This window comes from Babylonia areolata, chromosome 2 (assembly GCF_041734735.1).
Source record: "Babylonia areolata isolate BAREFJ2019XMU chromosome 2, ASM4173473v1, whole genome shotgun sequence".
Classification (NCBI taxonomy): Eukaryota; Metazoa; Mollusca; class Gastropoda; order Neogastropoda; family Buccinidae; genus Babylonia; species Babylonia areolata.
This window is the reverse complement of record NC_134877.1, coordinates 23,906,140-23,930,874: the sequence shown is the minus strand read 5'-3', so window position 1 is coordinate 23,930,874 and position 24,735 is coordinate 23,906,140. Positions and strand designations below refer to the sequence as shown.

At 45.8% G+C, this 24,735-nt stretch overlaps 1 protein-coding gene across 4 annotated transcripts in view; it reads left to right on the top strand.

Annotated features, from left to right (window-relative positions):
• The window catches only part of LOC143299390 (transformation/transcription domain-associated protein-like), a 132,354-nt gene that overhangs the window by 93,971 nt on the left and 13,648 nt on the right, over window positions 1-24,735 (top strand). For 3 of the 4 annotated variants that reach the window (XM_076612590.1, XM_076612582.1, XM_076612565.1), the window contains exons 56-65: window positions 1,354-1,463; window positions 4,350-4,461; window positions 6,617-6,828; window positions 7,443-7,631; window positions 10,264-10,412; window positions 10,873-11,037; window positions 12,408-12,619; window positions 16,220-16,319; window positions 17,518-17,725; window positions 18,549-18,732. In XM_076612590.1, coding sequence (XP_076468705.1) covers window positions 1,354-1,463; window positions 4,350-4,461; window positions 6,617-6,828; window positions 7,443-7,631; window positions 10,264-10,412; window positions 10,873-11,037; window positions 12,408-12,619; window positions 16,220-16,319; window positions 17,518-17,725; window positions 18,549-18,732 — 1,641 coding nt within the window. The remainder of the gene's footprint in view (window positions 1-1,353; window positions 1,464-4,349; window positions 4,462-6,616; window positions 6,829-7,442; window positions 7,632-10,263; window positions 10,413-10,872; window positions 11,038-12,407; window positions 12,620-16,219; window positions 16,320-17,517; window positions 17,726-18,548; window positions 18,733-24,735) is intronic. The other variant, XM_076612574.1, reaches the window with a different exon arrangement.

Genomic DNA, 24,735 nt, shown 5'->3' with positions numbered 1-24,735 from the left:
TCGAGTGCAGGCAGGTCTTTCTGTATATTGATTTTGATTAGTTTTTTGGCTACTCTTGGGTGCAGGCAAACCTTTCTGTATATTGATTTTGATGTTTAGTTTTTTGGCTATTCTCGGGTGCAGGCAAAACTTTCTGTATACTGATTTTGACATTTAGTTTTTTGGCTATTTTGGCTATTCTCGGTTGCAGGCAAATCTTTCTGTATATTGATTTTGATGTTTAGTTTTTTGGCTATTCTCGAGTGCAGGCAAATCTTTCTGTGTATTGATTTTGATGTTTAGTTTTTTGGCTGTTCTCAAGTGCTGGCAAATCTTTCTGTATATTGGTTTTGACGTTTAGTTTTTTGGCTTTTCTCGAGTGCAGGCAGGTCTTTCTATATATTGATTTTGATTAGTTTTTTGGCTACTCTTGGGTGCAGGCAAACCTTTCTGTATATTGATTTTGATGTTTAGTTTTTTGGCTATTCTCGGGTGAAGGCAAATCTTTCTGTATATTGGTTTTGACGTTTAGTTTTTTGGCTATTCTCGAGTGCAGGCAAATCTTTCTGTATATTGATTTTGACGTTTAGTTTTTTGGCTGTTCTCGAGTGCAGGCAAACCTTTATGTATATTGATTTTGATGTTTAGTTTTTTGGCTACTCTCGGGTGCAGGCAAACCTTTATGTATAATATTGATTTTGATGTATAGTTTTTTGGCTATTCTTGAGTGTAGACAGATCTTTCTGTATATTGATTTTGATGTTTAGTTTTTTGGCTATTCTCGAGTGCAGGCAAATCTTTCTGTGTATTGATTTTGATGTTTAGTTTTTTGGCTGTTCTCAAGTGCTGGCAAATCTTTCTGTATATTGGTTTTGATGTTTAGTTTTTTGGCTTTTCTCGAGTGCAGGCAGGTCTTTCTGTATATTGATTTTGATGTTTAGTTTTTTGGCTATTCTCGGGTGAAGGCAAATCTTTCTGTATATTGGTTTTGACGTTTAGTTTTTTGGCTATTCTCGAGTGCAGGCAAATCTTTCTGTATATTGATTTTGACGTTTAGTTTTTTGGCTGTTCTCGAGTGCAGGCAAACCTTTATGTATATTGATTTTGATGTTTAGTTTTTTGGCTACTCTCGGGTGCAGGCAAACCTTTATGTATATTGATTTTGATGTTTAGTTTTTTGGCTACTCTCGGGTGCAGGCAAACCTTTATGTATAATATTGATTTTGATGTATAGTTTTTTGGCTATTCTTGAGTGTAGACAGATCTTTCTGTATATTGATTTTGATGTTTAGTTTTTTGGCTATTCTCGGGTGCAGGCAAACCTTTATGTATATTGATTTCGATGTTTAGTTTTTTGGCTGTTCTCCGGTGCAGGCCAATCACTCCATGCTGGGCGTGCACGCTTCGGCTCAGGCCATCATCCACTTTGGGAAAATAGCACGGAAACATTTCCTGACCACTGTCTCTCTGGACTCCTTGAGCAGGTAACCATTGGTGCTGCTTATTGTGTTGGTTTGCTGTCTTCATGTTTGTGTACTTGGTTTTTCTTCTTTTTTTTCTTTTTTTTTTTTCTTTTTTTTTGCCTTGTCTATTTGAGTGGTCCCAGCTGTGTAAGTGTGTGAGCTGTCAAATAATTGAGATTTTCCCCTCTCTCTCTCTCTCTCTCTCTCTCTCTCCCTCTCTCTCTCAAACGTGTTTTGTTTGAATGTTATGATAAGGGCTGTTGGTCTGGGTCATAAAAATCATTCAGTGTACAGTGTTCTCTCTCTCTCTCTCTCTCTTCTCTTACTTTCTCTCCCCCCCCTCCTCTCTTTCCACTCTCTCTCCCTCCTCAACTCCCTCCCTCTCTCTTCTCTCTTTCCCCCCACCCCTTCTCTCTCTCTTTCTCCCTCTCCCCCCTCTCTCTCTCTTTCCACTCTCTCTCTCCCCCCCAACTCCCTCTCTCTCTTCTCCCACCCCCCTCTCTCTCTCTCTTCTCTCTCTTTCTCACTCCCCCACCCCTCTCTCTTTCCACTCTCTCTTCCCCCCAAACCCCCTCCCTCTCTCTTCTCTCTCTCCCCCCACCCCCTCTCTCTTCTCTTTCTCCCTCCCCCACCCCTCTCTCTTTCCACTCTCCCCCCCCCCAACTGCCTCCCTCTCTTCTCTCTCTCTTCTCTCTTTCCCCCTCTCCCCCCTCTCTCTCTTTCCACTCTCTCCCCCCAAACCCCCTCTCTCTCTCTTCTCCCACCCCCCTCTCTCTTCTCTCTTTCCCCCTCTCCCCCCTCTCTCTCTTTCCACTCTATCTCCCCCCAAACCCCCTCTCTCTCTCTTCTCCCACCCCCCTCTCCATCTCTCACTCTTCTCTCTCTTTCTCCCTCTACCCCCCTCTCTCTCTTTCCACTCTCCCCCAAAACCTCCTCTCTCTCTCCCCCCACCCCCTCTCTCTCTCTTCTCTCTCTTTCTCCCTCTCCCCCCCCCCTCTCTTTTCACTTTCTGTCCCCCCAAACCCCCTCTGTCTCTCTTCTCCCACCCCTCTCTTCTCTCTCTTTCTCCCTCTCCCCCCTCCCTCTCTCTTTCCACTCTCTCCCCCCCCCCAAACCCCCTCTCTCTCTCTTCTCCCACCACCCTATCTCTCTCTCTCTTCTCTCTTTCTTCCTCCCCCCTCCCTCTCTTTCCACTCTCTCTCCCCCAACTCCCTCTCTCTTTTCTCTCTCTCCCCCACACCTCCCCCCCTCTCTTTCTCCCTCTCCCACCCTCTATCTCTATGTCTTTCCACTCTCTCTTCCCCCACACCCCCTCTCTCTCTCTTCTCTCTTTCTTCCTCTCCCCCTCCCTCTCTTTCCACTCTCTCTCCCCCCAATCCGCCCTCTCTCTTCTCTTTCTCCCTCTCCCCCCTCTCTCTCTCTTTCCACTCTCTCTCCCCCCACCTCCTCTCTCTCTCTCTTCTCTCTCACCCCCCACTCCCTCTCTCTCTCTTCTCTCTCTTTCTCCTTCGCCCTCCTCCCCCGCTCCCCCTTCCTCTGTCTCACTGGCAGTGTTCATGAGGGTATCAGTTTGGTTCCTACTCTCGCTTATTTTCCCCCAAGTTTGACTGGAAAATCAAACTGAGCATCTAGTCATTCGGATGAGATGATAAGCCAAGGTCCGGTGTGCAGCACACATTTGTATTTGTGTTTGTATTTCTTTTTATCACAACAGATTTTTCTGTGTGAAATGCAAGCTGCTCTCCCCAGGGAGAGCGTGTCGCTTATACTACAGCGCCACCCATTTTAAAAAAATTTTTTCCCTCGTGCAGTTTTATTTGTTTTTAATTACACATACTTAACCGTGACCCAACTAGTGCAGACTCCGGCAGGGGTCTGACATTCCTGTCCTGTGCAAACTACTATCCGCCTATGCGGAGAAAATGAAACTACGGCCAATAACCCCCCGGAAGTAGGTAACCTCCCCTTTGTCCCGCTGGCTAGCACCTTCTTTTTCCAGCAGCCATCATGACTCCTGTTCCTGTGCTCTTCACACGGCTAAGTTTTTTTTCGTATTTTCTGCCTGTCTGTCGATTCTTGTTTGTCGTCAAATTATGTCTCCAACCAGGTCACATAATCATGTAGCTCGATTGGGGAATCGTGCTAAAATTAAGGCGCGATCGCAATTGATTCGCTGACACTCTGGGCTCTCTACTCCTGGCCCTCTAAACAACGCCAACCCGTCGCCTTCTCCACTTCCTCCGCTCCCTCCGGTCAACTCCAGACCTCCGCCACCTCCTACACCTCCTCCGGTGACGTTTTTCCTATCGAAGTGGATTTTTCTACTTAATTTTGCCAGGAACAACCCTTTTGTTGCCGTGGGTTCTTATACATGCGCTAAGTGCATGCTGCACACAGGACCTCGGTTTATCGTCTCATCCGAAAAAGAACCCATGGCACCAAAAGTGTCCTCTGGCAAAATTCTAGAGAAGAACTGAATCCACTCTGATAGGTAGACAAATATATATATATATACATGCAGGGTGATACACCCAAGACCTGACAGAGTGCGTTGGGCTGTGCTGCTGGTTTGGCATCTGCCTAGCAGATTTGATGCAGCGTGTACATGGATTTTGTCCAAACGCAGTAACGCCTCCTTGAGGAACTGGAAGGTGTGTCGCTATCTCCCCCGCCCCCATCCCCCCGCTCTTTCTTCCTCTGTCTCTTTCTCACTGGCACTGATTCTTCTTCTTCTTCTTCTTCTTCTTCATCATTCGTGGGCTGCAACTCCCACGTTCACTCGCATGTACACGAGTGGGTTTTTACGTGTATGACCGTTTTGTTTTTTTACCCAGCCATGTAGGCAGCCATACTCCGTTTTTCAAGGATACTGGCACTGATAGTACTTACCAGGTTATCTGTGGACAGGATCCACACCATTCCCAGTGTGCCGATCGTGGACTGCTACCAGAAGATCCGGCAGCAGGTGAAGTGTTACCTGCAGATGTCTGGTGTCTCCGGCAAAAACGAACTCAGCGAGGTCAGTACACTTTCAGCTGTTCAACCGCGTTTAGGTAACTTACATCATCACGTTCGTCGCTTGTGCTGGACTTGTGCAACACGTGTGTGAGGTCGCCATGTTCACTTACACACTCAACAGCTAAGTGCTCAACACGTGTGTGATGTGGCCATGTTCGCTAACACACTCAACAACTAAGTGATCAACACATGTGTAAGGTCACCATGTTCGCTAACACACTCAACAGTTAAGTGATCAATACGTGTGTAAGGTCGCCATGTTCCCAAACACACTCAATAACTAAGTGCTCAACACGTGTGTGAGGTCGCCATGTTCGCAAACACACTCAACAACTAAGTGCTCTACACTTGTAGAAGGTCGCCATGTTCGCTAACACACTCGGCAACTAAATGCTCAACACGTGTAGAAGGTTGCCATGTTCGCAAACACACTCAAAACTAAGTGCTCAACACTGTAGAAGGTTGCCATGTTCACAAACACACTCAACAACTAAGTGCTCAACACGTGTAGGTCGCCATGTTCACAAACACACTCAACAACTAAGTGCTCAACACGTGTAGAAGGTCACCATGTTCACAAACACACTCAACAACTAAGTGCTCAACACGTGTAGAAGGTCGCCATGTTCACAAACACACTCAACAACTAAGTGCTCAACACGTGTAGAAGGTCGCCATGTTCACAAACACACTCAACAACTAAGTGCTCAACACGTGTAGAAGGTTGCCATGTTCACAAACACACTCAACAACTAAGTGCTCAACACGTGTAGGTCGCCATGTTCACAAACACACTCAACAACTAAGTGCTCAACACATGTAGAAGGTCACCATGTTCGCAAACACACTCAACAACTAAGTGTTCAACACGTATGTGAGGTCGCCATGTTCGCAAACACACTCAACCACTAAGTGCTCAACACGTGTAGAAGGTTGCCATGTTCACAAACACACTCAACAACTAAGTGCTCAACACATGTGTAAGGTCGCCATGTTCGCTAACACACTACAGCTAAGTGCTCAATACGTGTGTGAGGTCGCCATGTTCGCAAACACACTCAGCAGCTAAGTGCTCAACACGTGTGTAAGGTTGCCATGTTCGCAAACACACTCAACAACTAAGTGCTCAACACGTGTAGAAGGTCGCCATGTTCACGAACACACTCAACAACTAAGTGCTTGTAATTACACATTTATCTTGTCTGCATGTTCTCAGTCACGGGTTTTCAAAGGCGTGGATCCAAAACGAATAGAATCAGGCCTTGGCAGAAATCTGAATTCTGTGCTTATGTCTGTCTTATTTTCACATTAACATTAACACTCACAGTTGTACTTAAATGTACATACACAAATGCACAAATACACACAGCCATTGGTGCACAAACACACACACACACACAAACACACACACACACACACACACACACACACACACACACACACACACACAATATCATTTGGTATGAGCTGAAGGTCCACTGTAAAAACAAAACAGAAAAATTGTGTAGCTTTTGGCGGGTGGATGGGGAGAGGCAAGGTTGTTCTGTTTTTTTTGTTGTTAAAGGTTGTGGGCTATCTTCTTGATTGAAATGTCTGCCACTTTGTCTACACTGGTTGCTAATTTCATCTCCTTCACTTTCCCATGAATTATCGAAAGAATTATCAGACAAATCGTCATTATCTAGGTTGAATTCATTACAAGAGCCCTTCGTGATTTCATTGAGCTCTGAACTGCGTAATAAGCCTTTGACGTTTTACCATATCGATGGGGAAAATCGGATAAAGAGAACACACTAATTGTTCAATTTTTGGTGCGAAACTTTGCATGCCAGTGAGGAAGGAAGTTAAGTTGGAGTTACTTCCCTTACATAGCAGTTTAATGTATAATAATGAGCTGACAAACCGCTTTAAATAAATGGGTTTTTTCACCCGCCTGTCAGGCGGGCTCAGGCGGAGAACGTTGATAAGCAGTGCACACATCTCAGGCGGGTGCAGTGATGAACGAGTTAAAAGATTTACATCAATTAGAAGTTGGTTTGGGGGGCGGGGGGGGGGGGGGGGGGGGTTGTTTTTGTTTTGTTTTTTTACATACTTGTCATTTGGCCATGTTCTCTCTCACCTGAATCACTCACTCAACCCTGACGGTTTTCGAGCAGGGTCTGGAGGTGATCGAGTCAACCAACCTGAAGTACTTCTCCAAGGAGATGACGGCGGAGTTCTATGCGCTGAAGGGGCTGTTCCTGTCGATGATGAACCGGTCAGAGGAGGCAAACAAGGCGTTCTCGGCGGCCTGCCAGCTGAACGACACCATGGTGAAGGCCTGGGCCCTGTGGGGGGAGTACATGGAGGGGCTCTTCACACGAGAGAAGTACGGTCCTGGCTTTTTTTTTTGCATCGTAATTTGTTTTGTGATTTGTATTGTGTTTCCTTCTTCAGGCATGAAAAATACCGTCCTGGCGTTTTTTCCTTCTTTTTTTTTTTTTTTCTTTTTTTCTTTTCAGCACAATGTAAATACCAGTATTATTATTACGAGAGAGTAATTTGTATTCTATTTCTTTCGTAGAGAGAAGTATGGTCCTGGCTTCTTTTTGTATTGTAATTTGTATTGTATTTCCTTCTTCATGCAAGAGAAGTACCTTTCCGGCTTCTGTTTTCTTTTGTATTGCAATTTATATTGTGTTTCCTTCACATAAGAGAAGTACAGTGTCTATGAATTAATTGTCCCGATGGTCTAAAAAGGCTATGGGACCTGAAATCTTAACCTTTTTATTTTGTTCATTCTAATATCTGAATGTTTTTGTACATGTTTTTTTTTTGCATGTTTTCTTATCTTCATTATTATGTATGTCGAGCATGCACGCACACACGCGCGTGCGCATACACACACACTCACACACACGCACATGCACACGCACACGCACTCCACAAGGTAAGACCATAAGCTACAAGGGAGGAACTTTCAAAACACCTTGGCTTCTGCAGACAAATTAGCCACGGGGAGCACGCCCTCACCTGCTACCTGCACGCCTGCCGGCACCAAAACGAGGGCAAGTCCCGCAAGTACCTGGCCAAGGTGCTCTGGCTGCTCACCTATGACGATGCAGACCTCCACCTGGCCCAGTGTGCGGACAGGTACAGCATTGGCATCCCCGCCATCCAGTGGCTGCCCTGGTGAGTTTGGGGGGAAGGGGGCGGGGCGGGGGGGCGTGAAGGGGGGCACTGCTATGGGTGGTCAGGGGGGGAGGGGTCATCCCTGCCATCCAATGGCTGCTCTTGTAAGTTTTGGGGGGCGGGAGGAAGGGGGTTGGGGGGGAGGCGCATAAAGGGGGGCACTGCCATGGGTAGTCAGGTGGGGGAGGGGTCATCCCTGCCATCCAGTGGCTGCCCTGGTAAGTTTGGGGGACATGGAGGTGGGGATGGGGGCCCTGCCATGGGTAGTCAGGGGGGGTGGGGGTGGGGTAAGAAGTTGTGGAGGGTGGAGGATCATCCCCCCCTCACCACCCCCCACCACCACCCAGTGGCCTGGATCCTAGTGAGGAGGCGGGGAGGGGGGGTCTGGGGGGGTTGTACACTGGTCAGGGTGTCTAGCTTTCAGTGTTCCTGCTGTGTGGTTTTGTGAGTTGACGTGTGTGGTGTTTGTGTGTGTGTGTCTGTGTCTGCGAGCTTTTGTCCAGGGAATGCATGAAGGATAGTGTCAGGGTAAGCCTGACTTGGTGGTCAGTGTGATTGTGTCAGGGTCAGCCTGACTGCGTGGTCAGTGTGATAGTGTCAGGGTAAGCCTGACTTGGTGGTCAGTGTGATAGTGTCAGGGTAAGCCTGACTTGGTGGTCAGTGTGATTGTGTCAGGGTCAGCCTGACTTGGTGGTCAGTGTGATTGTGTCAGGGTCAGCCTGACTTGGTGGTCAGTGTGATTGTGTCAGGGTCAGCCTGACTTGGTGGTCAGTGTGATTGTGTCAGGGTCAGCCTGACTTGGTGGTCAGTGTGTTAATGTTGGGGTATACATGGATGGGTGTCAGTGTGTGTGTGTGTGTGTATTTCAATGAGTTTATATCAGGGTATGCGTGGATGGGTGTCTGTGTGTATATGTATGTGAGTGTGTTCTTGTCAAGTTACGCATGAATGGGTGTCAGTGTGTTTGTGTCAGATTATTGCAGCAGTCCGTGTGTTTGTGTCAGATTATTGCAGGAATGTGTGTGTGTGTCAGTGTGTTTATGTCAGGGTAAGGCTGAATGAGTGTCAGTGTGTTTATATCATGGTATGCATGAATGCAGTCATCCTCCTTCTCCTCCTGGACAGTCCTTTTAGCTGTGAGTATGAAGAAGGACCAGGAGTTGTGTGACTCAATGAGCGACAGGCGCAAATGGCCGAGTGGTTAAAGCCTTGGGACTTTCAGTCTGAGGGTCCCGGGTTCTGAATCTCGTTAATGGCGCCTGGTGGGTAAAGGGTGGAGATTTTTCCGATCTCCCAGGTCAACATATGTGCAGACCTACTCGTGCCTGAACCCCCTTCGTGCTTATACGCAAGCAGAATATCAAGTACGCGCGTTAAAGATCCTGTAATCCATGTTAGCAGTCTGCGGGTTCGTGGAAACAAGAACATACCCAGCATGCACACCACTTAAAATGGAGTTTGGCTGCCTATATGGCGGGGTAAAAACGGTCATACACGTAAAAGCCCACTCGTGTACATAATTTATGAGTGAACGTGGGAATTGCAGCCCACAAACGAAGAAGTGTGACTGAGTGCTGTGGTGGTGTGATCTATGGTGGTGTGACTGAGTGCTGTGTGGTGGTGTGACTGAGTGCTGTGTGGTGGTGTGACTGAGTGCTGTGGTGGTGTGACCTATGGTGGTGTGACTGAGTGCTGTGGTGGTGTGATCTATGGTGGTGTGACTGAGTGCTGTGTGGTGGTGTGATCTATGGTGGTGCGACTGAGTGCTGTGGTGGTGTGATCTATGGTGGTGCGACTGAGTGCTGTGGTGGTGTGACCTATGGTTGTGTGACTGAGTGCCGTGGTGGTGTGACCTATGGTGGTGTGACTGAGTGCTGTGGTGGGGTGAACTATGGTGGTGTGACTGAGTGCTGTGATGATGTGACTGAGTGCTGTGGTGGTGTGACTTAATGCCGTGGTGGTGTGACTGAATGCCGTGGTGGTGTGACCTATGGTGGTGTGACTGAGTGCTGTGGTGGTGTGACCTATGGTGGTGTGACTGAGTGCTGTGGTTGGGTGACTGAGTGCTGTGGTGCGACTGAGTGCTGTGGTGGGGTGACTGAGTGCTGTGGTGGTGTGACCTGTGGTGGTGTGACTGAGTGCTGTGATGATGTGACTGAGTGCTGTGGTGGTGTGACCTATGGTGGTGTGACTGAGTGCCGTGGTGGTGTGACCTGTGGTGGTGTGACTGAGTGCTGTGGTGGTGTGACCTATGGTTGTGTGACTGAGTGCCGTGATGGTGTGGCTGAGTGCTGTAGTGGTGTGACTGAGTGCCGTGATGGTGTGACTGAGTGCTGTGTGGTGGTGTGACTGAGTGCTGTGTGGTGGTGTGACTGAGTGCCGTGGTGGTGTGACCTATGGTGGTGTGACTGAGTGCCGTGATGGTGTGACTGAGTGCTGTGGTGGTGTGACCTATGGTTGTGTGACTGAGTGCCGTGATGGTGTGACTGAGTGCTGTGGTGGTGTGACCTATGGTGGTGTGACTGAGTGCCGTGATGGTGTGACTGAGTGCTGTGGTGGTGTGACCTATGGTTGTGTGACTGAGTGCCGTGGTGGTGTGATGGTGTGACTGAGTGCTGTGGTGGTGTGACAGGATTCCTCAGCTGCTGACCTGCCTGGTGCGGAACGAGGGCCGGCTGATCATGAACCTGCTGAGCACCGTGGGACGCAGCTACCCCCAGGCTGTCTACTTCCCCATCCGCACTCTCTACCTCACCCTCAAGATCGAGCAGCGTGAACGTCGTGAGTGACGCGACAGCCCTCGCTTTCTGTCACACCTGAAACTGTTCTCTGTTTAGTTGTAGTTTTTTCTGTGTTGGTGATGCCTAAACTGAACAAAGGGCGTGGCAGTCAGAGACTTTGTGAATAAGACAGAGAGCACACAAACAGGAAGTGGTGTTTTATTTTCAGTACAGTCAGGGACAAAATGGACATCTCTGATTGGCGTCCTTAGAATAATGATATATGTGGTTATTAGTAATAGATGTTCCACATCTGAACCTTGCCAAAACAGACTATATATATATATATATATATATATAATATATGCTGATGAATAATACATCAAGGTACATTTCTTGCTTAAAACACGAAAGTGTCCTTCCAACTTCTGGAAAAGACAATCTTTGAACTGTCTCAGGAACCATGTATCATGCCCACACCCACACAGCCATACATGTCCAAACCCATTTTGGTGTGGCAGACAAGAGCATTGGAGAGATGCCGGGTGGAGCACGGGCGGTACCCACAAGCTCGGCAGCCAGCGGGGTGGCAGGGGGCAATGCCAGCACCCCCCAGGACCCCACCTCCACCACCCAGGAGATGTCATCCTCGTCCGGCTCTTTCTCTACTCTCCCCATCACTTCTGGTCAGTGAAGCACTGTCTGATAACACTGTCTGTGTAAAAGAATGTTTAATTACCATAAGGCACACCGCCTAAATTTTGAGAAAAAGGTTATTTTGAACTTGTGTAAGGCGCTTACATCTGATAAGCCGAATATGTTGTAAAGTGAAAGTCCTTCATTGATGGAGTCTCCCGTCGGACCGACGGATGAGTAGGCAGGCAGGCTTATCTGTCAATGTGTGTCCTCATATGGGAGAAGAGGCCGATTCTGTATGCGCAGCACTTCCCACAGGTGTTGCAAGGGAAAACAGTCCATTATGGTTCTGCTAACAGCGGATGTTGTTTTCTGAGTGGTGACGTCATCTTCGGAAAAAAATGGATTCGAGTCAGACTTGTTTTCCTCTGCTTGTGGACTGGGCTCTGTTTCTCCATTTGTGTGCTCTGTTATCTGATGCTTTTGTTTCTTTTCTCTTTTCTTACACACTTCTGCTGCTTTTTTTTTTTCTTTTTTTTTTCTTTTCTCTTTTCTTACACACTTTTTTTTAACAATTTTACAGCCTTCAGTCATATGTACACTGTTGTAAAGCCCCAGTTCATGAACTTGTTTGGTCAGATTCCAGTCTGCAGACCCTGCTTTTAGTCCTGTCCGCCATTTTGCTTTGTGTTCTGTTTTCGAGAAACATGCAGTTCACTTCTGGTTTCTCTGTTCTGCACCATAGATTTATCCCCATTCGAGACACTGCTCATTTTTCATGGCCTGAAGGTGAATCGCGATCACGTTCAGTTCAGATTTGGTGTGGTATATGATTTGGTTTCAATTTGATTTGATGGTGAACATGAGCCTTGTCGAATCGAACATAGGTAAGACTGAAGTGTTGCTGTTCAGTGTGATCAGGAGTGTTTATTGTGATCAACCATACTGTCATGTATTGAATTTGTTGTGACAGGTGGCCCGAAATCAGAATTTAGTGAAGATATAATTTGACAAAAAACAAGAATGCCTGAGAATCGACAGACAGACAGAAAATACGAAAAAAAGATGGCTGCCAGAAAAAGAGGGCGCTAGTCATGGGGACAAAGGGGAGGTTACCTACTTCCGGGAGGTTATCGGCCGTAGCTACTTTCGTTTTCTTCGCATAGGCGGGTAGTAGTTTGCACAGGACAGGAATCAGACCCCTGCTGGAGTCTGCACTAGTGGGTCATGGTGAGTATGTTACTTAAATGTAATTTTAGGAAGAAAATTTCCTTTTAGTTTTCAGAAACAGATAGGGCAGCGTGGATGGTGATGATGACCAGTGTGTGTGTGTGTGTGTACAGTTGGCAAGCTGTGGTGAAGTGTCAACGTGGATGATGACGATGATTGTGTGTGTGTGTGTGTGTATGCGTGCCATCAGCAGAGAGTGGGCAGACGGCAGCAGGAGGGGCGACCACCACCACAGCGGGTCAGCCCCCCAGACCCGGGGCCCAGTCAGGTCCGTCAGCGTCGTCGTCTGACACGGGTCCCATCAAGGCCCCGGCCCCCATGTGGCGCTGCAGTCGCATCATGCACACCCAGCGGGAACTGCACCCCACCATTCTGGCCTCCCTGGAGGGCATCGTCGACCAGGTATTGTCTCTCTCTCTCTCTCTCTCTCTCTCTCTCCTTGTGTTGCTGCTGTCGCTGGCTTCTGTTGCTGAACATAAACCTCTCGAGACGTGATCAGAGAGTTAGGGTTAAAAGCCGACCAGGTACTGTCTCCCCTCGCTCTCTCCTCGTGTTTCTGCTATTGCCGTACATAAACCTCTTGAGACCTGATCAGAGCGTTAGGTTTAAGCCAACCAGATGCTGTCTCCCCTCTCTCTCTCTCTCCTTGTGTTGCTGCTGTCACTGGCTTCTGTTGCCGTACATAAACCTCTTGAGACCTGATCAGAGTGTTAGGTTTAAGCCAACCAGATGCTGTCTCCCTCTCTCTCTCTCTCCTTGTGTTGCTGCTGTCACTGGCTTCTGTTGCCGTACATAAACCTGTTGAGACCTGATCAGAGTGTTAGGTTTAAGCCAACCAGATGCTGTCTCCCCTCTCTCTCTCTCTCTCCTTGTGTTGCTGCTGTCACTGGCTTCTGTTGCCATACATAAACCTCTTGAGACCTGATCAGAGCGTTAGGTTTAAGCCAACCAGATGCTGTCTCCCCTCTCTCTCTCTCTCCTTGTGTTGCTGCTGTCACTGGCTTCTGTTGCCGTACATAAACCTCTTGAGACCTGATCAGAGCGTTAGGTTTAAGCCGACCAAGTACTGTCTCCCATCTCTCTCCTTGTGTTGCTGCTGTCGTTGGCTTCTGTTGTCGTTTTACATAAACCTCCTGAGACCTAACACAAACAAACTACAGGCCTTCATCAGTAGATGCCTGTGCCATATCTTAAACATCAGATGACCAGAGACCATATCAAACGCCTGCCTATGGAGAAGAACCAACCAGGTGCCCATCAGTGAGGAGATCAGGAGGAGGAAATGGGGCTGGATAGGCCACACACTGCGAAAACCTCCAGATGACACAAGACAGGCACTTGAATGGAACCCCCAAGGAAAGAGGAGAGTGGGCAGACCAAAGCAGACCTGGAGAAGAAGCACAGAGGATGAGATGAAGGCAGCCGGATGGACATGGACCCGGCTGAAGAGGACAGCCCCAAACCGAGTCCGCTGGAGGAGTGCTGTTGCAGCCCTATGCTCCACAAGGAGTCAGGAGGCATGAGTCATAAGTCCAGTCTCAAGGCTTGATCAGAGCATTAACTTAACGTTGGTTGGGGGTCTTACTAGCTCATGTTTCATTGTTCGGGGGTCTTACTAGCTCATGTTTCATTGTTCGGGGGTCTTACTGGCTCATGTTTCATTGTTCAGGGGTCTTACTGGCTCATGTTTCATTGTTCAGGGGTCTTACTGGCTCATGTTTGTTCCTCTCCAACATCCCTCAGCATCCCCTCCTGTCATCTGCACACTCCCTCTCTCTCTCTCTCTCTCTCTCTCTCTCTCTCTCTCATTAAAATAAGATTGCTTCTTTTAGTTTTGTTTCTGTTTCTATTTTGGTTGGTTTTCTTTTTCGTTTTTTTTGGGTTTTTTTCTGTGCTATGATCCGAATTGTTTCATTGACATTGTCCTCACACCACTCATCCCAAATCCCCCATACACAGACACATTCAGGTTCATCAATCACAGTTCCAGTACTGTTTTCCCGGTAGTTGGTGTCAGTACACGACTTCTTCTCTGTCTTTGGGACAGGTTGCATGAGGCGATCTTTGCAGTGCTAAGTTATGGCCAGACACTACAGTCAAATAACGACTTTTTTTTCTCCCTCTCTTTCTTTTTGTCCACTAGGTGTATCATCACTAATGGATCACAAAAAAATGTTATCTTAGATTTATGTGAATACCCGTTGCTATGGAAACAGATCAGAATGGCCGCCAAACAATGTATCAAAGAAATCGGGTTTGTGGTTCATGTGGTGCATGCAAACATTTTTTTGTTATGTGGACTTGATATACAATGACATTGTCTTCATTTTCACATGAGATTGTGTTGATTCTTCAATTATTGTATTTTTTATGAATTTTTTTTAATTTGGGGTATTGCGAAATCTTCAAATTTTACAATGGGTAAAAAGATAGGAACCGCTATGAATTAAAACCCAGAGAATATTTTCATACATGCTCACGACAAAACTTTCATAACATATTATAAAACAGTCATGCAAGGTCTCATGGTTGTAGTTTTACTCATCATTGAGCAAGTCCAAGGTATGTTGTCAAGGCCAGAAACTTGACGACTTGCATCGAAATTGAACAAAATAAACACTTCCGTGACTCAGCAAGCAATCTTTTTTGGCAATTTTTTCATTGTTAAAGACATCTTTACAGTGGAAAAACTTATGCATATGATAGAAGAGATGTTTATCATCAAAAACCCAAATCATGAAAAATCATCATTTTAGTCTCTTTTGCGGGTTAACAACATTCTTAACAATAAGTTACTCACTGAGTTTGCTCATGCAACCCATGAATACATATTCAATTCAGTTTCAGTAGCTCAAGGAGGCGTCACTGTGTTCGGACAAATCCATATACGCTACACCACATCTGCCAAGCAGATGCCTGACCAGCAGCGTAACCCAACGCGCTTAGTCAGGCCTTGAAAGAAAAAAAATGAACACGATTTGGTCACAGTAAAGAATGATTGTGACGAGGTCATAGTTAAGATGCATACCACTCCCTTCCTGTTAAAGCTGCTATGAACCATGAACGAATATGATTTTGTCACAGTAAAGAATGATTGTGACGAGGTCATAGTTATAATGTATACCACTCCCTTCCTGTTAACTCACTCGGAGCGACAAGTTTTCTCCCTGGCTTTTCCCCACAGACGGCCCATTTGTAAGGGTTTGGAAAAAAATTACAAAAAAATAAAAACTACAGAGTAAGAAAATGAAACTTTCAGAACTGGTTTATTATGTGTTGAGCTATTACATATAAAAAAAAAAATCAAATTTCTCATCTTATTTTTACAGTTTTGCCATCTGTAGAAAATACTGCCAATTTTTCACCCTGAATCACCATACCCATGCTCACTTTCTGCATTAAATTCGCTTTCTTCTTCGTCATCATCCACCTCTTCAGTGTCCGACCCTTCAGTTTGTAGCATTTCAAGTATTTCGGCAACCCTAAAACGTTGTTGTCGCTGCCTTGTTCGCTTCACAACATTTTGAGAAGAGCCCGCTTTGCTGACAGGCTGGCACGCGAGCAGACAACCGGTCAGTGACTTTGTCAGCATATGTGCGAGACAGGCCACACATGGCAGCCTGACCAGTCATACTATTCGATTGTGGAGTGACCCAGAATAGCACACTCTGCTTGGCTAATCACAAAATCACATGTACAGCGTGTGATGGAATTTTATTTCTTGAAAATGCTATTCCATTCCGTCGTCTGAAACCGAATACATTTTATGTAGAAATGCTCATGCATTCCTTCGTCCGGAGAGAGAAGGCTGCTATGAATGTACAAACGAACGAATTGTTTTATTCAAATAAAGGCCAGAGCCCCATACTGAAGGGGATTAAGGCTGCTGTGCTAAGTGAGTGATGGATCATTTCACTTCTGTCAGATAGTGTCTTTGTGTGTGTGTGTGTGAAAAGTGTGGAAAACCGAAACATCAGTCAGTTACACAGAATTTTTTTACAGATGGTGTGGTTCAGAGAGAACTGGTACGAGGAAGTGCTGAGACAGCTGAGGCAGGGCCTGGCGAAATGCTACAGCATCGCCTTCGAAAACCGCAACGGTGGTGAGTGTACAGTCTCCTTCTGTCCTCTTGTCAGCTCCTGTGTGTTTGAGATTTGTGGCTGCTTCCTTCCTTGCAGCTGTTGTTGAAAGAGTGCTCACAGACGGGTGCGGTGGCCGGGTGGTTAAAGTGCTGGATTCTGGCTCCGGTATCCCGAGTTCGATTCTTGGTGGCGGCACACCTGTTGGGTTGATGGTGTAGATTTTTCTGATCTCCCCAGGTCGACAAATGTGCATACCTTCTGATGCCCAAACCCTCTTCATGTGTATACGCTTGCAGAAGATTCACTTGTTAAAGTTCCTGTAATCCATGTAAGCGTTTGGTGGATTATGGAAACCAGAAAATACCCAGCATACATACACACACACCCTCCCAACCCCACGCCGCCACCCCCACCCTGAAAATTGAGTATGGCTGCCTACAAGGCAGGGTTAAAAAAAATGGTCATGTAACATGTATGCTGTATAAAGTATGATACAGTATTATTACTGTCCTATTTTTGTATGGGATCTTTGTATGTTTGCAGTCTGTATTTCAGTGCAAGACATACAAATCATGCCCCACTCTCTCATTGTTATGAACAAAAGGTTTTGAATCACAGTTATGTAATATGTTTGCAGTTAAGTATGAATTGCTATTTACTACGCTTTTTGTGTGGATTCTTAATGTGTCTGCGATCCATGTGTGTGTGCAAGATTCAGTAATCAATCTCTACACCCTCAGTTCCTCGAACAAAAGGTTTTGAGTCATGGTTACGTAATATGTATTATCTATAATTCTTTATTATTATGACAATACATTTTGTATCCGGTCCTGTCATGATTGCAAACTTGTTTCAGTGCAAGACATGGTCATCACAGTGACACATCACAGTTATGTAACGTGTAGCTATGTGTGTAGCATGAATGAGATTTATCATTATCACTGTGCATTCTGTATCAGATCTTGGCATGAGTACAGTCCCCAGTTTCAGTTCAAGACGAGTCGACCACAGTGACACGCAGTGATGTGTGCAGTATGAATAAGATTCATCATTATTTCTGTGCGTTTTGAATCGGATCTCAACAAGATTACAATCCCCCTGTTTACAGTGCAAGACATGGTGATCACAGTTATGCAACATGCAATGAGAATAAGATTCATCATTATTGCTGTGTGTTTTGTATCAGAGCTCAACGTAACGGCAATCCCTCTGTTACAGTGCAAGATGCGGTGATCACTCCGCACACCCTGAACTTCATGAACAAACTGGTGAGCACGTTTGGCGTGGGCATCGAGAACGTGAGCAGCGTGTCCTCCACCTACTCCAGCGCTGCCTCGGAGTCCTTAGCCCGCCGGGCCCAGGCCACTGCCCAGGACCCAGTGTTCCAGAAAATGAAGAGTCAGTTCACCACGGACTTTGACTTCAAGTGAGTGGCGCTGCGAACAGGGGGCAAGATAGTTGTCGGTGACTTGACAGCACTGGTTCACTTGTGGGAGGAGTCTTTCTTCAGCACTGCGATTATCAAGTTGTTGCTATTCCTTACAGCACTTCAATTCCTGCAGTACTATCTTTCTTACAGTATTTACATTCCTCACAGTAGCTGTATAGTTATCAAACTGCCACTCCTACAGTGCTACAGTTCTTGAATTCCGCTCAGCGCTACAGTAGGTTCTGCAGATTCAGCATTTACAGTTTTCCAGTCCTGATAGGGCTCTCTGTGGTCGGCTGGGCTATGAGCAACAAGGGTGAATAAACCAATAGCTGCTTTTAACACAGTTACAGCACTGTGTCAGTACGGACAAGTCTTGTGTGTGTTGAGCTGTTAGTAATCCCAGCAGAAAGCAGCATTTCACAAGGTGGGGATGGTGTGTGTGTGAGTGCGCACACGCACGCATGTGAGCGTCTGGTGTAGAATTAGAATCAGAATTATGATTATTTGTCATGAAAACTATACACACAACAATAAAAGGAAAAAAAAAATTGAGAAATAAAAAAACTAAACTACATGTGAGGTGTTCCAAATAAAACGTGACGTGTTCTTTGAAACATTCATACATGAATTTTGCTAGTCGAGGTTGAACAGGGTCGTAATTACACCATTGACTGACTGTATCAGTATAATCAAATCTGTAAATTCAGACTTTATATCTGTTAACAAAACTTCTCGTCAATGTTCATATCTGACGGTGTACATATACGTGTGTGTGTGTGCGAATGTGTGTGCACGTGTGTGTGTGTGTCTTTTGCAGCGTGCCGGGGTCCAACAAGCTGCACAACCTGATCAGCAAGCTGAAGAAGTGGATCAAGATCCTGGAGGCCAAGTCACGCTCCCTGCCCAAGTCGTTCCTCATCGAGGAGAAGTGCCGCTTCCTCAGCAACTTCTCTCTCAGCACGGCTGAGGTGGAGCTGCCCGGGGAGTTCCTACTGCCCAAGGTAGGCCTGGGGGGCTTGGGTTGCTGCTTGCAGTGTAGTGTAGTGCAGTGTAGTACTCTTTAAGGCCGAAGCCTGAAAGCTTTCTAGCTGCTGCCCGGGGAGTTCCTTCTGCCCAAGGTAGGCCAGAGAGCTTGGGTTGCTGCTTCGCTTCTCTGTTGTGCAGAAGCATAAAGTTCAGTCATTGACCCATAAAGTGCAGTCAGTGAGGCGTAAAGTGCAGTCAGTGAAGCACAAAGTACAGTCATTGACCCATAAAGTGCCGCCAGTGAAGCACAAAGTGCAGTCAGTGAAGCGTAAAGTGCCGTCAGTGACCCATAAAGTGCACTCAGTGATATATAAAGTGCACTCAGTCGAGCACAAAGTGCACTCAGTGGAGCATAAAGTTAACTCGGTGAAGCATAAAGTGCACTCAGTGAAGCATAAAGTGAATTCAGTTGAAGCATAAAGTTAACTCAGTGAAGCATAAAGTGCACTCAGTGGAGCACAAAGTGCACTCAGTGGAGCATAAAGGTAACTCATTGATGCATAAAGTACACTCAGTGAAGCATAAAGTTAACTCAGTGAAGCATAAAGTGCACTCAGTGGAGCATAAAGTTAACTCGGTGAGGCATAAAGTGCACTCAGTGGAGCATAAAGTTAACTCAGTGAAGCATAAAGTGCACTCAGTGAAGCATAAAGCGCACTCAGTGAAGCATAAAGTGCAGTGACCCATAAAGTGCAGTCAGTGAAGCACAAAGTGCAGTCAGTGAAGCACAAAGTGCAGTGACCCTTAAAGTGTCGTCAATGACACATAACGTGCAGTCAGTGAAGCACAAAGTGCAGTGACCCATAAAGTGCAGTCAATGATCCATAAAGCGCAGTCACTGAAGCACAAAGTGCAGTCAGTGAAGCACAAAGTGTAGTCCGTGAAGCATAAAGTGCACTCAGTGAAGCACAAAGTGTAGTCATTGACACACAAAGTGCCGTCAATGAAGCATAAAGTGCAGTCAGTGACGCATGAAGTGCAGTCAGTGAAGCACAAAGTGCAGTCAGTGAAGCATAAAGTGCAGTCATTGACCCACAAAGTGCAGTCATTGATGCATAAAGTGCAGCCAGTGAAGCATAAAGTGCATCAGTGATGCACAAAGTGCCGTCAGTGAAGCATAAAGTGCCGTCAGTGAAGTATAAAGTGCAGCCAGTGACCCATAAAGTGCTGAGGACAGCTGCCATACTTTGTGAACTGAACATTGTTTGGATTTAGTGGCTTGGTGTGGATGAGACTGCAGGTTTACTGTGTGATTTCGGTCATGGATTCATACTGTCGGTGATGTTACATTCTCGTTCACCTCCTTTCTCTTTCTTTCTATAACTATTCTCTGGAATGCATCTGCTTGAGACCGAAAAGGATGGAGGAGATACCAGCGGGAAGTCTTTTGGACTCCCTACTCCAGTTTGTCGTACAAGCTGCTTCGTCCCGTCTGTTTTAATGGGCATATTAATCGTTGCAGCATTGTCATCTTCTTTCTTTATTTGTGGATGTGTTGCAGCAATGCAGTTTGGTGTCATCGAAAACATCCAAGGAGGAGGAGGAGGAGGAGGAGACAAGAAGTTTATTTCATGTCCCCCCTCGGGGCATTGAAACATTATGCAGGGATCAGGTTCGACATCGGTCATTGACGCATTTAATTTTGAAATGACCTATTGTTTTTCAAGTTGCAAGGTCGCATGACTTATTGTTTTTATGACCAGTCGGTCAACCAAAGTAACCATCTCTCTCTCTCTCTCTCTCTCTCTCGCTCTCTCTCTCTCTCTCTCTTTAACGATCGCGATCGCTTTGTCGTCTGCTCCTACAGGAAATGACTATAAACTGGTTTATTAAAATACGGATCCGTGACGAAACGAAATCCAAAACGAAATCCGAAACGAATCTTTATCGCTGCCTTTCGCGAGCTTCGGCGAGAAGAATTGGCGTTCCCACTTTTGCATTAACCGAGTGCAGTTCCGGGAAAACTGCCCTTGCCCTGTGTTGCCCTGTACAGACAGCAGATTGTGAGAGGGGGTTCAGCGCACAGAATCGAATTCTGACAGCCCTCAGAAACAGGCTGAACCCCCTCACACAAAACAAGCTGCTCTCTGGCAAGGTGGCACCCGAAGATGCCCTCAGTGCATGGAAGGCTGCAAAACCAAGGGTTGTCCTTGCGTCATCTTCCCGCAAGGCATAATCGCCTGACAGCAGTAAATGAGCCAGTCGTATATGTTTTCTAGTCAAAGCAGAAGACCAGAACATTGCATTTTCTTGTCAGAAATCAATGACATTCTTAACTTCTTTTTGTTTCTAGTCAATGAATGACCAGAATGGCCAATGTATTACATTTTCCTTTCATTTGTGCATTATTAAATTAAACACACACACACACACACACAATGTTCAGAGCATGCTATTTATCTTACCCAGCCAGATTTCATGATGCACAGCAAGCAGGGCATGGATATAAATCAACACAGCTCACAAGCAGGCGGTTTTGGCGGCGCTCACTGTACGCTTGTTCAGCGGTGAATTAGCTTCGGTTGTTTCTTTTGTGCATCATCTCCCCAGATTGGAAACGATGGAAAGAGAAGCGCCTCACAGGAGAAAGCGGCAGAATAAGCTTTCTAATAACTTGAAATGCGGTATAGTTTCTCACACAGTATTGTTGTGGCAATGGTTGTAACATCAGTGAAGGAAGAGAAGGCAAAGGTAGGCAGAAATATGATCACTAAAAGAAACAGAAAACATTAACACCAAAAATTGGTGAAAACAGGCGAAACCAATCAGCAAGCTGCATGCAGAACTTCTGCGTTCATGGGCTGCAACTCCCACGTTCACTCGTTTGCACATGAGCACGTGTTTACATGTATGAACGTTTTTACCCCACCATGTATTTGTATTTGTATTTCTTTTTTTATCACAACAGATTTCTCTGCGTGAAATTCGGGTTGCTCTCCCCACGGAGAGTGCGTCGCTACATTACAGCGCCACCCCTTTTTTTTGTATTTTTTCCTGCGTGCAGTATTATTTGTTTTCCCTATCAAAGTGGATTTTTCTACAGAATTTGGACAGGAACAACCCTTTTGTTGCCGTGGGTTCTTTTACGTGCACTAAGTGCATGCTGCACATGGGACCTCAGTTTATCGTCTCATCCGAATGACTAGCATCCAGACCACCACTCAAGGTCTAGTGGAGGGGGAGAAAATATTGGCGGCTGAGCCGTGATTCGAACCAGCGTGCTCAGATTCTCTCGCTTCCTAGGCAGACGCATTACCTCTTGGCCATCACTCAATGTTGGCAGCCATACTCCGCTTTCAGGGGTGTGCATGCTGGGTATGTTCTTGTTTCCATAACCCACCAAACACTGACATGGATTACAGGATCTTTAATGTGTGTATTTGATCTTCTGCTTGCCGTATACACACGAAGGGGATTCAGGCACTAGCAGGTCTGCACATATATTGATGTGGGAGATCGGAAAAATCCCCATTTTTACCCACCAGGCTCTGTTACCGAGATTCAAATCCGGGACCCTCAGATTGAAAGTCCAACGCTTTAACCACTTGGCTATGCGCCCGTCAGCCAGTAAATAAACGTGCCGTAGCACACTGTCTCTGCAGGCAACAGGGTGGTGGAATCGGGTTGTGTGTCAACACGTGATTGTGATCAACACAGAACCTTTGACACTGCTACGTACAGGTGATGAAGTACACACTTCACTGTTAACACATGAGCTCTCAGCTAATGAATATCCTTGCCCTGCTGATGTTTGTTCATTGAATGATTTCTACACATGATGTCCACTTAACATATGCACCAGTGCACAGTATATTATGAACGTTTGGCGTACAACCCAGAACTTGATGTTTCGGACTTGGAACAGTAAGCCACTAGTCAAAAACTTATAACTGTCATTTCACTACACATACTTTACCATGACCCACTAGTGCAGACTCCGGCAGGGAGTCCCGATTCCTGTCCTGTGCAAACTACTATCTGCCTATGCGGAGAAAACGAAAGTAGTTACGGCCGATAACCTCCCAGAAGTAGGTTACCTCCCCTCTGTATCCCTGACTCGTGCCCTCTTTTTGTCAATATTTTACTCCCTTTACAGAAAAATATTTAACAATACACACACAAACAATAAAAACAAACAATTGAACAAAGAAAGAAAGGGAAAATGAGCACACAGCAAGTCTTATTTTGCACTTTCCTCCTTTTTTTTTTTCTTTTTTCTTCCTTTTTTAAAAATTTTCTGTTATTTTTTTTATATGAACTTTGTGCCCATGCAAAAGAAACATGCAAGTGACACTTGCATGCATGCGTGCACACACACACACACACACACACACTGGAAACATTACTGCACTCATGTTTGTGGATTTGTTGCAATGTAGTCATTACTACACTCACGTTGCTTGTGCATGTTTTGCGGTGTAGCCCATGACGACACTCACATTGTGCATGTGTTGCAGTGTAGCCATTACTACACTAGCATCGTTTGTGGATGTGTTGCAGCATAGCCATCACTACGTTAGCATTGTTTGTGGGTGTGGACTGTTCGACATAGCCACCACTGCACTGGCATTGTTTGCGGACACGTTGCTGAACAGCCATTGTTGCACTCGCGTTGTCTTGTGGAGGTGTTGCAGCATAGCGGTTACTGTACTTGAATTGTTTGTGGGCAACGGTGCGTTGTAGCATAGCCATTTGCTGCACCGGTATTGTGGACTTGTAGCTTAGCCATCACTGCACTCACAACATTTGTTTCTAGATGTGTTGCAGCATAGCTATTACTACACTTGTGTTGTTTGTGAATGTGTTGTGTTGCAGTACTGTTATTGATAGATATGCATTTTATGGATGTGTTGTAGCATGGCCATTACTACACTCACATTTGTTTGTGGGCGTGATGTGCTGCAGCTTTAGCTGTTACTACACTCACATTTTTTGTGGATGTGTTGCAGCATAGCCATCACTTCACTTGCATATTTGTGGATGCGTTGCAGCATATCCATTTCTACACTTGCATTGGTTTTTGGATGTGTTGCAGCTTAGCCATTACCACACACTCACATTGTTTCTGTATGTGTTGCAGCATAGCCATTATTACATTCGCATTGTTTCTCTATGTGTTGCAGCATAGCCATTACTACACTGGCATTGTTTCTCTATGTGTTGCAGCATAGCCATTACTACACTGGCATTGTTTCTCTATGTGTTGCAGCATAGCCATTACTACACTGGCATTGTTTCTCTATGTGTCGCAGCATAACCATGACTACACTGGCATTGTTTCTCTATGTGTTGCAGCATAGCCATTACTACACTGGTATTGTTTCTATATGTGTCGCAGCATAGCCATTACTACTCTGGCATTGTTTCTCTGTGTGTTGCAGCATAGCCATTGCTACAATGGCATTGTTTCTCCATGTGTTGCAGCATAGCCATTACTACACTGGCATTGTTTCTCTATGTGTTGCAGCATAGCCATTACTACACTGGCATTGTTTGTCTGTGTGTCGCAGCATAGCCATTACTACACTGGCATTGTTTCTCTATGTGTTGCAGCATAGCCAATACTACACTCGCATTGTTTCTCTATGTGTTTCAGCATAGCCATTACTACACTGGTATTGTTTCTCTATGTGTTGCAGCATAGCCATTACTACACTGGTATTGTTTCTCTGTGTGTTGCAGCATAGCCATTACTACACTGGCATTGTTTCTCTATGTGTTGCAGCATAGCCATTACTACACTGGCATTGTTTCTCTGTGTGTTGCAGCATAGCCATTACTACACTGGCATTGTTTCTCTGTTTGTCGCAGCATAGCCATTACTACACTGGCATTGTTTCTCTGTTTGTTGCAGCATAGCCATTACTACACTGGCATTGTTTCTCTGTGTGTTGCAGCATAGCCATTACTACACTGGCATTGTTTCTCTGTGTGTTGCAGCATAGCCATTACTACACTCGCATTGTTTCTCTGTGTGT